Below are 16,163 nucleotides of genomic sequence, written 5' to 3'. Positions count from 1 at the left end.
GATTTTATTATTTTTCTATGCTGGTGAAATACTGATATACATTATTGTATATTTCATATACAAGTTTATATAAAGTTATATATCATTGTACGTGTACTACACATATGCAAGTAATTGAAATTGAAATTTTTATGATTTTTCTTACTTTTTTCAAACAATTCATGTCTAAAGTTGATTTCTTTGTTGCTTTCTCTGCCAAATCATGAACTGCAGCAATAAATTTTATTAATTTTTGTTTTTACTTTCTGCTCTTTGGAACTTGAGAAAAAAGAAAATCTAGGTTTTTTTTTCGAGTTGCATTGTGCCTGATTTGCATTTTGGTAGTTGCAATAGGAATGCATATGATCGATTTAAGCTGCTTGTGTGTAAAGATAAAAAATCACACAAAATTCGTGGTAGAAGATATGGAGAATCAAATTTTTTTCGTACATGGACCTATTATCTTTAGGCTATAGATTTGCAAAGTTATGACTCGGCCATCACGTTGCAATGTAGGTGGGTGTGATGTACTTATGTGAAATTCTCTCCATAATATATTTATAATATATATATATATATATATATATATCAATTAAAAAAATAAACAGTAAATTGGATTATTTATATGAAGATCTCTAAAATAAAGTAGGAGAAAGAAAACATTTCCCAAGGTGGCTTTACATCAGGGGGGTGGGTTTGGCATAGGTATTGGGGTTTTAGGAAAGTACAAGCCAGTCCTGTCCAGATAGAAAACACCAATTAGTAAGTCCATACCGAAGATCCGTTGGTCCCCCACAAACCAGTAACCGATAGACATAATATGCAGAATTTCAAGAAACAATTTTTGTTCGTTCCCCACTACTATAGTTACTATTTTCCCCATTAATTATCATTTGGGAAAGAACATTCAATCCCCATTATTAGTTGTATAATACTAGTAATAATGAATATATTGAAGAGTTGTTTATTAACAATCATTATTTCTGATTTGGGCAAACAATATCCTTGATACAATCTAAACTGACCCTTTTCTTGTAACAGCAGTAGCTCATTTTTCCTCCTCTTCTGGATTTTCTCCCTTTTGACTCGGGACCGTATCCCTTTTCTCTCTCTCTCTTTCTCTCTCTGTGAAAAAGGAAACAACCATCTGTATTCTTTTACCACTATTTGTTATCATCATCTTTTGATCATTCTTAACTATCCTTTTTGGTAAGAGTGAAGCTAAATGGCATGCAAGAAGTTAGGATTCAAGTCTGAAGTTTTTCATCTTGATGGCCAATCATGGTTCGTTTTACTTTTTCAGTTAAATATTTTTTGGTAAAAGATAAGCTTTTTGATTGTTGTTGTCTTGTTTATGTTGTTTTAATGTCATTAAGAGGGAATTTAAGTAGTTTCATCCACGTAATAATAGAGAAAAAGAGAGTGAGAATGATACTAATTAATATTGCATGGAGTGTCTCATTGTTCTAATTTGCATTTGGCTTACTCCGATATTTGAGTTTTTATTTCATCAATTTGATAGAATTTTTACGTATTCTGTTGGCGATTGTTCGTTGTGATTTATTAGACCAAGTTCTGTTACATTCACTGCTTTTTTCAGAAATTGTTGTTTCTCTCAAAATGAATCAGAAATTAGTTCAAACGTGGAATGGAAATATAAATCTAGTTGGAGTATCTTTCTTTTTCACTCTTTTTCAGAAAAAAAAATAATAAAGGAGAAGAAAAAAAATTTGTGGGGTTGGCAGAGTGGGTTAAATGCAGAAACTGAGCCTCAGATTGTATTTGCAGGATCTGCAAAGGATGATAAAAAAAAGTAGTATGTAATTAAAAAGATAAGGCATTTTCTATTTTCTCATTTGACGAGAAGTACTTGAGAAAAGTTGGTGGTCTCTGGTAAGTCATTTTTAATGTAATGGAGAACAACAATAGAGTAAGTTGGATTTTAGGTATGTGCAGAGTCAAAATATAAAGAAACAAACCCACAAAGAAGTCAAGGGGTGTCATTATATAGTATATATACATATTTTAAAAAACATTACCAAGCTATACAGTATAATTTTCCGGCGACGGGGTGTCGGTTGACACCGCTTTGGTGCATGTGGCTCCGCCACTGGGTACGTGCCTCATTTCCTTGTTCTGATAAATCACTCGCTTATAAGTTCTGTTTCTGCACTCATCTGAATTCTAAATCTGTTATATACTTCCAAACCAAGGACCGAGGAAAGCTTACATAATTAACTACGGATTTGCATCTAATAGTAATCCCTTGTTGTACATTTTGCTTTTTAATGTACCTCGTTCAAGCCACTGTGAGGATTCAAAAATCGATTGTTTTGAACTCATGTCATGTATATAGATCATTGCGTATTCTTTCTTGCTAATCTGGTTGTCAAGTGATATTTCAATGAACTTGTAAGCTTAGTTATATTTGCGGAGGTGCTAAGATGGCAGTGAACTTGTAAGCTTCCCATTGGTTCATCCTGCTTTTTTTAAAAATGGTAATGCTTTAATGCAGTTGAGGCCTCTCTTGATAATTATCAGGAAGGATATATATACTTCCTCAAGTGTATTAATTCTTTCTGAACAAAGCATGCAATCTTTAGGTTTCTTTCTTTCACATAATGGATACTGTCTACCGAAATTCTTCCTTCAACATTAGATCAACAGAATGAATTCGAACTCCAACTCCAGGCAACATAAATTATCAGCTCTATTAAGTTATACTAGCTAGTACTTATTTCTGAAGCTATTTGTCGCAAAGAAAGTTTGTAAAATGAGTTCTCCAGGACTAATATCTAGTCAACAGGGGTAGGCATGGGAAGGTATTCTAGGGACAAGAGAGGGAAGAGTTCCCTCTAATTTATGGTTAAGATCCTTCGCCAGGGTTAACTCTAACTTATGCTTAAGATCCTTTGCATAATTGATAAGACACTACTCTTTAGCATTTTTGCTGTCAGTCAGACTAGACATGTATATGTTTAAGTCAAACCAGACAGGAACTTACAAATATCTTCAAGTCCGACCAGGTGCATTGTGATTTACTCGTGTTTTGGTTTTTAGGAGTGGGGATAAACAGGACTTGGACCAAACCGTATACCACTTCTGATGCAGAAAATTTCCCTCCTGATTATAACATTTTTAACGATTTATGTTCCTAAAAGTGCAAAATTTTCTTTTTCTAATAAAACCTGTAAGACTTCTCACATTAGATATTGATACTGGTGGTTTTAACCTATCCAAGAATAATGAAGAAGAAAGAAAGAGAAGAAAAAAGATATTCATGGTCGTAAAACATTTCTATTGTCCAAATGTCTCATGGAATCATGCTTCTCTGATCTTTTTCTCTTAATTTGTTTTGTGTTCGAATGTCATAATGCAGGATCTGCTCCACAGGCTTACCGAGTGATGTTGTTGTTCAAGTTGGAGACACGTCCTTTCATCTACATAAGGTACACCTCAATAGATTACACTAGCCAGCCATTCACTTTGTGAAATTGGATGAAAATCATCTTTAACTTGTAATTGTTCCACACTTTCTGTTTTCTTTTATCATGGGATATAGAAGCAAAGTGAATTTCCTGCTTGAAATAAAGAATGATATGCATGTGATTTTTCAATTGTACCATACCATGCTCAAAAGTGAAGAATTTTCAGAAAATTATAAGTGTGGCATTACCTGTTGTCGGTGCTTTCTCACTGTACGTATTCTTAAGCGCTGCAGTTTGATAACAAACTCAAAATCTGCAACAACTGACACAAAGGTCCTTTCCCCATCTAACTTTCTTTCTAGGTGAAGATGTTGTCTGAAACACATTAGTCTCAAACATGAATCTGCTTGCTTAAGTAGAATTGACATTGAGCTGAGTTTCCTTCCTTTGGCATTTTCATAAGTATGCCTCAAATGGTAGTAGCTGAGAGCCCCTCTTTATTCGTTTTCTCTGTAATTTTTTGCAGTTTAATAAAAGTAATATGCATCAAGTGCTAGAGAGCATCTTATATCTATATGCTTGTGCAATTACTACACCATGTTCCTGCATTTTATTTAACCCTGTGATGAAACCATAACCTATAGATGTTAAATCAGATATCATCCTAATCTCGCCTTTTTCTCATTTGATTGTATTATCCTGTAGTTCTGACAAGATGAATTTCATTGCAGTTTCCCTTGTTGTCTAGAAGCAGGCTCCTAGAGAAGCTTATACAAGATTCATCTGAACAGGAGAAGAATGAGAAAGTTTGTGTTTTGCAGCTTCACGGGATACCTGGTGGAGCAAAAGCATTCCTGAAAGTGGCCAAGTTCTGTTATGGTGTGAAGATGGAACTCACAGCACGCAATGTTGTCAGCCTTAGATGTGCAGCTGAATATCTTCAGATGAATGAAGATTATGGAGAAGTAAACCTCATTGCACAGACAGAGAGTTTTCTCATTGAAGTTTTTGGTTTTTGGACGGACTCTTTTAAAGCCCTAGAGACATGCGAAGATGTTCTTCCATGGGCGGAAGAGCTTCACATTGTCTCAAGGTGCATAGATTCCCTGTCAACAAAAGCATGTGCTGACCCAACTTTACTAAGTTGGCCTGTGGCTGGTCATAGCTCCACTCAGAGCCAAGATGATGCTTTTGCTTGGAATGGAATACATGCAAGTAGTGCAGCTTCTAAACAATGTCCGCTGAACGAGGACTGGTGGTATGAAGATGTGTCCTTCCTTAAACAACATATTTATAGAAAGCTAATACATGCTGTTAGTGCTAGGGGCATGACACCGGAGATAATTGCTGGTTCCCTAATTTTTTATGCTAAGAAACACCTTCCTCTTAACGGTAGGCAATCGAATTTCCAGAAACGCAATGGTGCAGTTCCAGGATCAACCCTTCCTACTGCATCGGATGCAGATCAAAGGACCCTTCTTGAAGAGATTGTGGGGTTACTACCCGAGCAAAAGGGCATCATACCTACCAAGTTTCTACTTAGGCTTCTTAAGACATCGATGATCCTAGAGGCTAGTAAATCATGTCGAGAGAATCTGGAGAGAAGGGCTGGGGCTCAGTTAGATGAAGCAGCTTTAGAAGATATTCTCATACCAAATATGGGCCACTCGGTGGAGACCCTATATGATATAGACTGCATTCAGCGAATTGTTGATCACTTCATGATGGCTGATCAGGATGAAATTGAGCCGACCTCAAATGAACTGACAGATGAAGGGCAGCTAGTTGGAGGCTCTGATCACTCACTGACCCCGCTGACAATTGTAGCTAATCTTGTAGACGGCTACCTTGCAGAAGTGGCGCCTGATACTAACTTGAAGTTAACTAAATTTAACGCGCTAGCTTCAGCAATCCCAGGGTATGCCAGACCATTGGATGATGGTATCTACCGTGCAATTGACATATACCTCAAGGTAATTGGATTATGGAAATATACTCCTTAAAGATTAATTGCTTTAAGGATTACCATTTATCATTTCCAAACCAATGAATGTAGAGCCAGCCTAAAGTTATCACCAAGTTGTAGTCTTTGTTAAGATGTTGTGCTGTTTAAGTAATTTCAGGCACATTCCTGGCTGACGGGGTCGGAGAGGGAACAACTTTGCAGGGTCATGAACTGCCAGAAGCTGTCCTTAGAAGCAAGCACCCACGCAGCACAGAACGAAAGACTACCTCTACGAGTTATTGTCCAAGTTCTGTTCTTTGAGCAACTCCGGCTGCGGACTTCTGTGGCTGGCTGGCTCTTTGTTTCAGACAACCTTGACAATTCACAAAGCCTGAGTGGTAATTTAGTCCATGAAGGCACCAGGGCCGACCAACTTGTGACTTTTGATGACATGAGAGATCGAGTTCGTTCACTTGAGAAAGAGTGCTTGAACATGAAAGAAGACGTTGACAAGCTTGTGAAAGCTAAAGGAAGTTGGAATAACATCTTCAAACTGCTTGGTTTGAGGCTCAAGGTCAAGTCCTGTGGTCCTAAGTCATCATCTAAGATATTTTCCAGTGGAAAAGTGCTGCAGCACTCAAGAAAAGCAGTTATGAATTTGAAAGAAGAACATAGTGCTTATAATAAGGATGACTAGATGCTTCAATTTTGAGCTTTAGAACAAGGTAACTATGGTAGTTTAGTTCATTCTTGACAGCTTTTTGGATTTGAAAAATGCTGAGCTGCTTTGCTCTTAGGTTCTTAGGCTCTTAGCAAGAGAAACTTTCATTGCTAATGTAGTAAACTAAGCACTGATTTGGTGTCAGATTCTTAATAAACTTATCATTCTAGTTTTAAGATGACTTATTGAGTATAATAAAAAATTATGACTTTTTCAGTAGGTCATGTTTGTCTCATTTTTCTCGCGTAACGTTCATTTTTTTAAATGCAAGTTTATTGAGAAAACATTTAAGAATCTTGTTGATATTAGGAAGTTTCATCAAGAACGATAAATTTCAATCAAGTTCTGAATTAGACTTTTTATTTTACCTATAAATCGTTAAATTTAATTTAATATTGAGTGAACGATATAACATTTAGGTAATTGAAATAAAGCCTCCCCATTTATTATTTTGACAAAGGATCATCTTCCATTATAGGTTACTCACATATTTTACGTGTTCATTTTTACATTTTAACTTTTACAGCAAATTGTAAAACAAATAAAGCAAAAGTAAAAATAATATGTTATATATGGCATAAGGTTGCCACCAAAAGGAAGTTAATATCCACCAAATTACAAATAAAAATTTTATCCCTAAGGAGCAAGCCCCATAGAAGGAGAGAACATACATGAGTAGTTGTGGTAAAGGGCGAAATGAAGTTAAGCCATAGTAGAAACTAAAGTGAATATATAAATGTGTTTGATACACGGAAGTCCATTCAAGAAACGTTTTATTGAAAAATATAAGTCATTTTCTGAAATGTATTTTTCTAAAAAATACTTTTCTACATTGAATGTTGAGTGAAAAATACTTTTTAGAAAAATATCTTATTAAAAATTAATAAGTAATAATATTAGCAAATCAAAAAATATTTTGATGAAATATTTGAGTATTAAAGATTGATAACAATGTGCAAGTGTTAGTTACAGCAATGATATAAGTTAAGAGTTAAGATAGTAATTAAAGAAAATATTGTTCTCCTGCAAATGAATAAGTCATTTTTGCTCTTTTACAGGAATATACTTTACTTAGAAAATATATTCAAGTAGTCAAAACCAAAAAAATATATTTTATTTCATATTCGGTTTTATGTAAACGTGTTTGACTTAAATATATTTAACTTAATACTGAGAAGTTTAAAAATTTAAAAAGACTTTTCTTATGTAAATCAAATATATATAAAGTATCAAAATTATCCTTTTATACGGTGTTGACAAGATTTTTACTATCTTTTTATTTTTTTTCTATAAAAGAATTAACTTTTGTATCTAGTTGGTCCCAGCAAATCATTTCATTAAGGAAATTGGGATGCTAAGATTAAATATTTTTATAAATATAAATGTATCATTTATTTAACAACAAACTAAAAAGGAAAATATAATATAATGACCCAGTCGGTCATTTCGAGTATTACAGCCATGTTCCCTCATTTACTGCTCAATTTATACTTTACAGTTGTTATATGGCTTGCCAGGGTAATTGGTTCGGGTCCGATGAGGTTTTGAAATGAATTGAAACACTTAGTCTCCAAGATGAAAACTTAAGTTGAAAAGGCTAACCGGATGTTGACTTATATGTAAACGACCCCGAAATAGAATTTTGATGATTCCAATGGCTCCGTATGGTGATTTTGGACTTAGGAGCGTGTCCGAAAAATTATTTGGAAGTCCGTAGTTAAATTAGGCTTGAAATGGCTAAAATAGAAATTTAAGCTTAGAAGTTTGACCGGGGAGTTGACTTTTTGATATCGGGGTCGGAATCCGATTCTGAAAATTGGAATAGGTCTGTTATGTCATTTGTGACTTGTGTGCAAAATTTGAGATCAATCGGACTCGATTTGATAGGTTTTGGCATCGAATGTAGAAGTTGGAATTTCTTAGTTTCATTAGGTTTGAATTGGGGTATGATTCGTGGTTTCAACGTTATTTGATGTGATTTGAGGTTTGGACTAAGTTCGTATGATATTTTAGGACTTGTTGGTGTATTTGATTGAGGTCCCGGGGGCCTGGGGTGAATTTCGGATGATTAACGGATTAAATTTTGGACTTGGAACTTTGCTGGAATTTTCTAATGCACTGACTAGTTTCCTTCTTCACGTTCGCGAGAAGGGTCTCGCGTTCACGAAGGGGAACTGGAGGCAGGCGAGTTTTGTTCTTCACATTCGCTACGCAGGGACCGCGCTCGCAAAGGGTTGATGGCAGTGTTCATCGCGAACGCTTGAAAGCGTTCGCGTTCGCGTTGAAGGGCGAGGCCAGGTTAGGTAATGGGCATTAAAGCTCTGCATTCGCTAAGGGTAGAACGCATTCACGAAGGCCAAGCTTGGTAAGGCATCGCGTTCGCGAGGTTGCCTTCATATTCGCAAAGAGTAATTTTGGGCAACACAATTTTGTGCTTCGCGAACGCGAGGGACCTATCGCGTTCGCGAAGGAGAAAGACCTCGACAGAAAGTTTAAGTTTTGCATTTTTTGACGTTTTGGAGCTCGGGAAGAGGCGATTTTCGGGAGAATTTCAAGAAAAATAACGGGGTAAGTGTTCTAACTCAATTTTGGTCAAATTACCCGAATCTATGGTTATTTTTGACATTTAATTGGCGATTTAAGTTGGAAAATTGTGAAAATCCTCTTGGTTTAATTTGAAGATTTGAGGATCGAATTGATGTCGGAATTTGGTAAAATTTGTATGGTTGGACTCGTGGTTGAATGAGTGTTCATATTTTATAATTTTTTTCGGGTTCCGAGATGTGGTCCCCATGGGCGATTTTTGGGTGCAATTTCGGATTTTGTTGAAAAATTAGTATTTTCATATGGAAATAATTCCTATAATTTGTATTGACTGAGTCGAATTATTTGTGACTAGATTCGAGGTGTTTGGAGGCCGATTCGTGAGGCAAAGGCCTAGCAGAATAAAGAATTACACGATTTGAGGTAAGTAACAGTTCTAAATTTAATTCTGAGGGTATGAAACCCCAGATTATGTGTTATGTGATCGATTTTGAGGTGACGCACATACTAGGTGATCGGCGTGTGGGCATGCACAGCAGGAATTATGACTTGGTCAAATTCCATGAAACAGTGTAGTTGAATAATCTGTTGTTATCTGTACATCTTCCATGTAGTAGAGAAATTGAACCACAAATCATGTTTAGATTTTGTGTTGGCACTGTAGGGACCACAGAGGTCGTGTACATGTTGAATTATATGCTAAATTATTGTTTTGTACTCAGTCACAGTTTACTTGTTTAGTTATATTAGTCTCTATGTTCCTTGTTGATACATTATATTATTTCTGTTGGAGCTGATTTCATGATTACTGAGAGCCCGAGAGACTGGAGAGATTTATGATTGAGTGAGTTCGAGGGCCTGATTGTGATATATTATACTATGACATGTGAGTTGTCCTTGCAGATCCAAATATTATACTACAACACGTGAGTTGTCCGTGCGGATTATAGCGCTTGGGCTGAAATAGTCCCTCCAGAGTCTGTACACACCCCCAGTGAGTGCAGGTACCTACTAAGTGCGAGTGCCGAGTGTAGAGTGATTGTGAGGTTGGAGTGAATGGAAGGACTGAGTGACTGTCGTTCTGAGAGGATGCATTGATTTCATTATTGTTGAACTATAGTTGTCATATGTCACTGTTTTGAAATTTTTTGAGAGATATTATCTTCTGTTTCAGTTGAACTTGATATGAAATTACTGTTTGAGCCTTAATCGTTTAACTTGCAAGCATGCCTATTTTGTTTTTGTTGGAAATTAGTGTAATTGGACTTAGTTGTGAAGTTCGTCACTACTTTCAGTTCTTTATTTAGTATTGTTACTTGCTGAGTTGGTTGTACTCATACTATATCATGCACCTCGTATGCAGATCCAAGTGCTTCAGGATACGACGACTGTTAGATCTCAGAGTATTATCATTTGGAGACTTACAAGGTAGTTGCTTGGCGTCTGCTAACCTTGACTCTCTTCTTTTCAGTTATTGCATTGTTCTATATTTTCAAACAATGTTTTTATCAGTCAGACTTTGTTATCATTTATATGTTCATATATTCAGTGACACCGGATTTTAGGAATGTATTTTATGTTAGTAATTTGTGAGATTTTCTATGAAATTCAAATATTATGTTTCCAAATTAAAAAGAAATTGTGGTTTATTGAGGTTGTGGGCTTGCCTAGTATTCAGATAGACGCCATCACGACATGTTAGGATTTTGGATAGTGACAAGTTGGTATAAGAGCCTAGGTTACATAGGTCTCACGAGTCATGAGCAGGTTTAGTAGAGTCTTGCGGATCGGTACAGAGAAGTTTGTACTTATCTTCGAGAGGTTGCCGAACTCTTAGAAAAAAAATCACTTTTTTGTATTCTGTCATGCGAATTTGTTGACTTCAGAAAACTAAATTTTTGTTATTCTATTCTCTCACAGATGGTGAGGACATGTACTACAGGATTAGACGTTCAGCCACTAGTGCCACCAGTTGGGGCCGCGAGAGGCCGGTGCTGAGGTAGAGGTCGAGGTGTAGCTCGTACAACAGTTAGAGCACCACCCGTTGCTCCAGCTCAGGAGTCGATTCCAGATATTGCTGAGCCGACATGACCAGCTCAGGCACCAGCTGTGCCTATTGTGATTCTAGGCCTTTAGGAGGCTCTAGCACAGATATTGACTGTTTGCACTGGCCTTGGTCAGGTGGTTTTGGCCCAGCCGCACCAGCCACTTCACAGGCCGGGGGAGGTACTCATACCCCTGTTGTCCGTACTCCAGAGCAGGTAGTGCAGTGACTTCAGATACCGAAGGCATTACTAGCCCAGCCGGTTACAACTGCTCAGGCCCCGGTAGTCCCCGTTATGGCTAATGATGAGCAGATGAGACTTGAGAGATTTGTGAGGCTTCGACCTCCAACATTTAGCGGCGCTGAGTCAGGGGATGCTCGGGGTTTTCTGGGTAAGTGCCAGCGGATGCTTTGGACAACAGGTCTTTTGGAGACTAGTAGGGTCTCGTTCACTACTTTTCAGTTTTCTGGGGCTGCCTTCAGATGGTGGGAGGCTTATGAGAGGTGCAAGTCGGTCGGTGCAGTACCACTTACATGGCAGGAGTTCTCTGTTCTCTTTTTGGAGAAGTTCGTGCCGTAGTCTCGTACGAAGGAGCTACGCAGACACTTTGAGCAGCTTCGACAGGATGGCATGTCTGTGACCCAGTACGAGATAAGGTTTTCTGAGTTGGCTCGTCACGCAGTTTGGTTGGTTCCCACTGATAGGGAGAAGATTAGGGGGTTCATTGATGGCCTCATGTATCAGATGCGGTTTCTTATGACTAGGGAGAGGGTATCTAGTGCCACTTTTGACGAGGTGGTTAACATTGCTCGGCAAATAAAGGTGGTCCATAGCCAGGAGTGTAGTGAGAGGGAGGCCAAGAGGCCTCGAGGTTCGGGCGATTTTGGTGGGGTACCTTCTGGGGGCAGTCCTACCACAGTAGGGGTCGCCCTTATAGGCCGGCTTAGATGAATCATTGAGCTCATCGTGGTGCATCTGCTACCCAGGGTTCTTACAGTGCTCACTCAGGCCAGTCTTTATTCAGTGCACTACTAGCGCAGAGTTCTCACCATGCCTCATCCGCTCGGACTTCTATAGGTAATTCCTAGTGTTATCAGGAGCAACAGTTCCGTCAGAGGGGGGATTGTTTCGAGTGCGGAGAATTTGGTCATATCAAGAGAAATTATCCTGGGTTGTTGAGTGGGGCTCCACAGCAGAGTTCTCGACCGATGGCACCAGCACCAGTAGTTACACCACCCACCCAACCAGCTCAGGGTGGGGCTCAGTCAGCTAGGGGTCGCCCAAGAGGGGGAGGCCGATCAGGTGGAGGTCATGCCCGAGTTTATGCTTTTCCGGTCATGCTAGATATTGTTGCTTCAGATGCAGTGATCACAGGTATTGTCTCAGTATGCCATATGGAAGATTCTATATTATTTGTATCATCGTACTTTACTTATTATCTGGATATGCCCCGTGAGTCCCTAGATTCACCTGTTCGTGTATCTACGCTGGTGGGCGATACTATTATTGTGGACCATGTGTATCGATCGTGTGTGGTAACTATTAGGGGACTGGAGACTAGAGTTGATCTTTTATTGCTCAGTATGGTTAATTTTGATGTAATCTTGGGTATGGATTGGTTGTCTCCATGTCATCATATTCTGGACTGTCACGCAAAAAATGTGACGTTGATAATGCCGGTGTTGCCGAAGGTCGAATGGAGAGGTTCTTTAGATTATGTTCCCAGCAGGGTAATTTCTTATTTGAAGGCCCAAATGGTTGGGAATGGGTGTTTGTCATATTTGGCCTTTGTGAGAGATGTTGATGCAGACACTCCTACTATTGATTCAGTACTGGTAGTGCGAGACTTTCCAGATGTATTTACTGCAGACCTGCCGGGTATGCCACCCGACATGGATATTGATTTCGGTATTGACTTGGTACTGGGCACTCAGCCCATTTCTATTCCTCCATATCGTATGGCACCAGTTGGGTTGAAAGAATTGAAAGATCAACTTCAAGAACTTCTTGATAAAGGATTTATTAGGCCTAGTGTTTTGCCTTGGGGTGCACCGGTTCTATTTGTGACAAAGAAAGATGGTACTATGCGGATGTGCATCGACTACAGGCAGTTGAATAAAGTTACAATGAAGAACATGTATCCTTTGCCGCGTATTGATGATTTATTTGACAAGCTTCAGTGAGCGAAGGTATTCTCCAACATTGATTTGAGATCTGGGTATCACCAGTTAAAAATTCGAAATTCGGATATTCTAAAGACGAAATTCAAAATTCGTTATGGTCACTATGAATTTCTTGTGATGTCTTTTGGGCTGACCAATGCCCCAGCAGCATTTATGCACTTGATGAATAGTGTATTCCAGCCATATCTTGATTTATTTGTCGTAGTATTTATTGATGATATCCAGGTGTACTCACGTAGCTAGGAGGAGCATGCACATCACTTGGGTATTGTATTACAGAGGCTGAGAGAGGAGAGGCTTTATGCCAAATTCTCTAAGTGTGAGTTCTGACTTAGTTCGGTGGCATTATTTGGACACATAGTATCCAGTGAAGGAATTAAGGTGGACCCGAAGAAGATAGAGGCAGTTCAGAGTTGGCCTAGGCCATCTTCAGCTACTGAGATTCGAAGTTTTCTCGGCTTGGCCGGTTATTATCGTCGCTTCGTGGAGGGTTTCTCGTCTATTGCATCACCTATGACTAAATTGACCTAGAAAGGTGCTCAATTCAGATGGTTGGATGCATGTGAAGAGAGATTTCAGAAGCTCAAGAATGTCTTGACCACAACTTAAGTTCTAGTTTTGCCTTCAGCTTCAGGCTCTTATACAGTGTATTGTGATGCTTCTCGAATTGGTATTGGGTATGTCTTAATGCAGGAGGGTAGAGTGATTACTTATGCTTCGCGTCAGTTGAAGTCACATGAAAAGAACTACCATATTCTAGTTTTGCCTTTAGCTATTGTTCATGCATTGAAGATTTGGAGGCATTATCCCTACGGTGTGTCTTGTGATGTGTTTACATATCATCGGAGTCTTCAGCACTTGTTCAAATAGAAGGATCTAAATTTGAGGCATCGGAGATGGTTGGAGCTGCTAAAGGACTATGATATCACTATTCTGTATCATCCTGGGAAGACCAATGTGGTGGACTATGCCTTGAGTAGAAAGGCGGTGAGTATGGGTAGCTTTGTATACATTCCTGTTGGTGAAAGGCCTTTTGCAGTTGATGTTCAGACCCTGGCCAATCAGTTCGTGAGATTAGATGTTTCGGAGCCCAGTTGGGTTCTAGATTGAGTGGTTTATCGATCTTACTTATATGACCGCATCAGAGAGCGCCAGTACGATGATCACCATTTGCTTGTCCTAAAAGACACGGTTCAGCACGGCGATTCCAAAGATGTTACTATTGGGGATGATGGGGTATTGAGGATGCAAGGTCGTATTTGTGTGCCAAATGTAGATGGGCTGCGTTAATTGATTCTTGAAGAAGCCCACAGTTCGCGGTATTCCATTCATCCGGGTGCCGCTAAGATGTACCAGGACTTGAGGCAGCACTATTGGTGGAGAAAAATGCAGAAAGATATAGTTGGGTTTGTAGCTTGGTGTTTAAATTGTCAACAGGTGAAGTACGGGCATCAGAGACCGGGTGGATTGCTTCAGAGACTTGAAATTCCGAAGTGGAAGTGGGAGCGTATTACCATGGACTTCGTAGTTGGGCTCCCATGGACTTTGAGGAAGTTTGATATTGTTTGGGTGATTATAGATCGATTGACCAAGTCTGCGTATTTTATTCCAGTTGGTACTACTTATTCTTCAGAGCGGTTGGCTGAGATTTATATCCGCGAGATTGTTGGCCTACACGGTGTGCCAATGTCCATCATTTCAAATCGGGGCATGCAGTTTACATCACAATTTTGGAGAGCAGTGCAGCGAGAATTAGGTACACAGGTTCAGTTGAGTACATCATTTCACCCTCAAACTGACGGACAATCCGAGTGCACTATTCAGATATTGGAGAATATGATATATGCTTGTGTCATTGATTTTGGGGGTACTTGGGATCAATTTCTGCCACTGACAGAGTTTGCTTATAATAACAGCTATCAATCGAGCATTCAGATAGCTCCGTATGAGGCTTTATATGGGAAATGGTGTCGGTCGCTGGTGGGTTGGTTTGAGTCGGGTAAAACTAGGCTATTGGGTACTGATTTGGTTCAAGATGCTTTGGAGAAGGTTAAATCGATTCAAGAGCGGCTTTGCACGGTGTAATCTAGACAGGAGATTTATGCCGACAGGAAGGTCCGTGATGTTGCTTACATGGTTGGGGAGAAGGTCCTGCTCAAGATTTCACCCATGAAGGGTGTATTGAGGTTCGGGAAGAAGGGCAAGTTGAGACCTCGGTATATTGGGCAGTTTGAGGTGCTTAAAAAGATTGGAGAGGTAGCTTATGAACTTGCATTGCTGCCTAGTCTATCGGGTGTTCATCCAGTGTTTCATGTATCTATGCTCCGAAAGTATGTCGAAGATCAGTCTCATGTTTCGAATTTCAGCACAGTGCAGTTGGATGGTAATTTAACGTATGATGTGGAGCCGGCGGCCATTATAGACCGACAGGTTTGAAAGTTGAGATCAAAGAACATGGATTCAGTGAAAGTGCAATGGAGAGCCCAGCCAGTCGGAGAAGCTACTTAGGAGGCTGAGCTGGAGATGCGGAGCAAATATCCACACCTATTTGAGGCTCCAGGTATGATTCTATACCCGTTCGAGGACGAACGTTTGTTTAAGAGGGGGAGAATGCAAGGACCCGACCGGTTGTTTCGAGTATTATAGCCATGTTCCCCCATTTACTGCTCAATTTATGCTTTACAATTGTTATATGACTTGCCAGGGTAATTGAGGCAAGTCATTGGTTCGGGTCCGGTGAGGTTTTGAAATGAATTGAGATACTTAGTATCCAAGATGAAAACTTAAGTTAAAAAGGTTGACCGGATGTTGACTTACATGTAAACAAAAACGAAATAGAATTTTAATGATTCCAATAGCTCCGTATGGTGATTTTTGACTTAGGTGCGTGTCCAAAAAATTATTTGAAAGTCCGTAGTTAAATTAGGCTTGAAATGGCTAAAACAAAATTTTAAGCCTGAAAGTATGACCGGAGAGTTGACTTTTTGATATCTTGGTCGGAATCTGATTTTGGAAATTTGAATAGGTCCGTTATATCATTTGTGACTTGTGTGCAAATTTTGAGATCAATCGGACTTGATTTGATAGGTTTCGATATCGAATGTAGAAGTTGGAATTTCTTAGTTTTATTAGGCTTGAATTGGGGTATGATTCGTGGTTTCATCGTTGTTTGATGTGATTTGAGGATTCGACTAAGTTCGCATGATGTTTTCGGACTTGTTGGTGTATTTGGTTGAGGTCCCGGGGGCCTCAGGTGAGTTTCGGATGGTTAACGGATTAAATTTTGGACTTGGAACTTTGCTGGAACTGGAGGTAGGC

General features: G+C 39.1%; 1 protein-coding gene across 1 annotated transcript; it reads left to right on the top strand.

Moving 5' to 3' along the window:
• The first annotated feature begins 670 nt into the window (after positions 1 to 670).
• Positions 671 to 6,240, top strand: LOC107774847 (BTB/POZ domain-containing protein At5g03250-like). The gene is made up of 4 exons (XM_016594500.2): positions 671 to 1,263; positions 3,359 to 3,428; positions 4,139 to 5,380; positions 5,531 to 6,240. The coding sequence occupies exons 1-4, from the start codon at positions 1,205 to 1,207 to the stop codon at positions 6,047 to 6,049; spliced, it is 1,890 nt and encodes a 629-aa protein (XP_016449986.2). The 5' UTR covers positions 671 to 1,204; the 3' UTR covers positions 6,050 to 6,240.
• The last annotated feature ends 9,923 nt before the right edge of the window (positions 6,241 to 16,163 follow it).

This window comes from Nicotiana tabacum, chromosome 13, assembly GCF_000715075.1.
Source record: "Nicotiana tabacum cultivar K326 chromosome 13, ASM71507v2, whole genome shotgun sequence".
In the NCBI taxonomy this organism is placed as follows: Eukaryota; Viridiplantae; Streptophyta; class Magnoliopsida; order Solanales; family Solanaceae; genus Nicotiana; species Nicotiana tabacum.
Note: the sequence above shows the minus strand (reverse complement) of the source record. Positions and strands in the feature narration are given on the sequence as shown.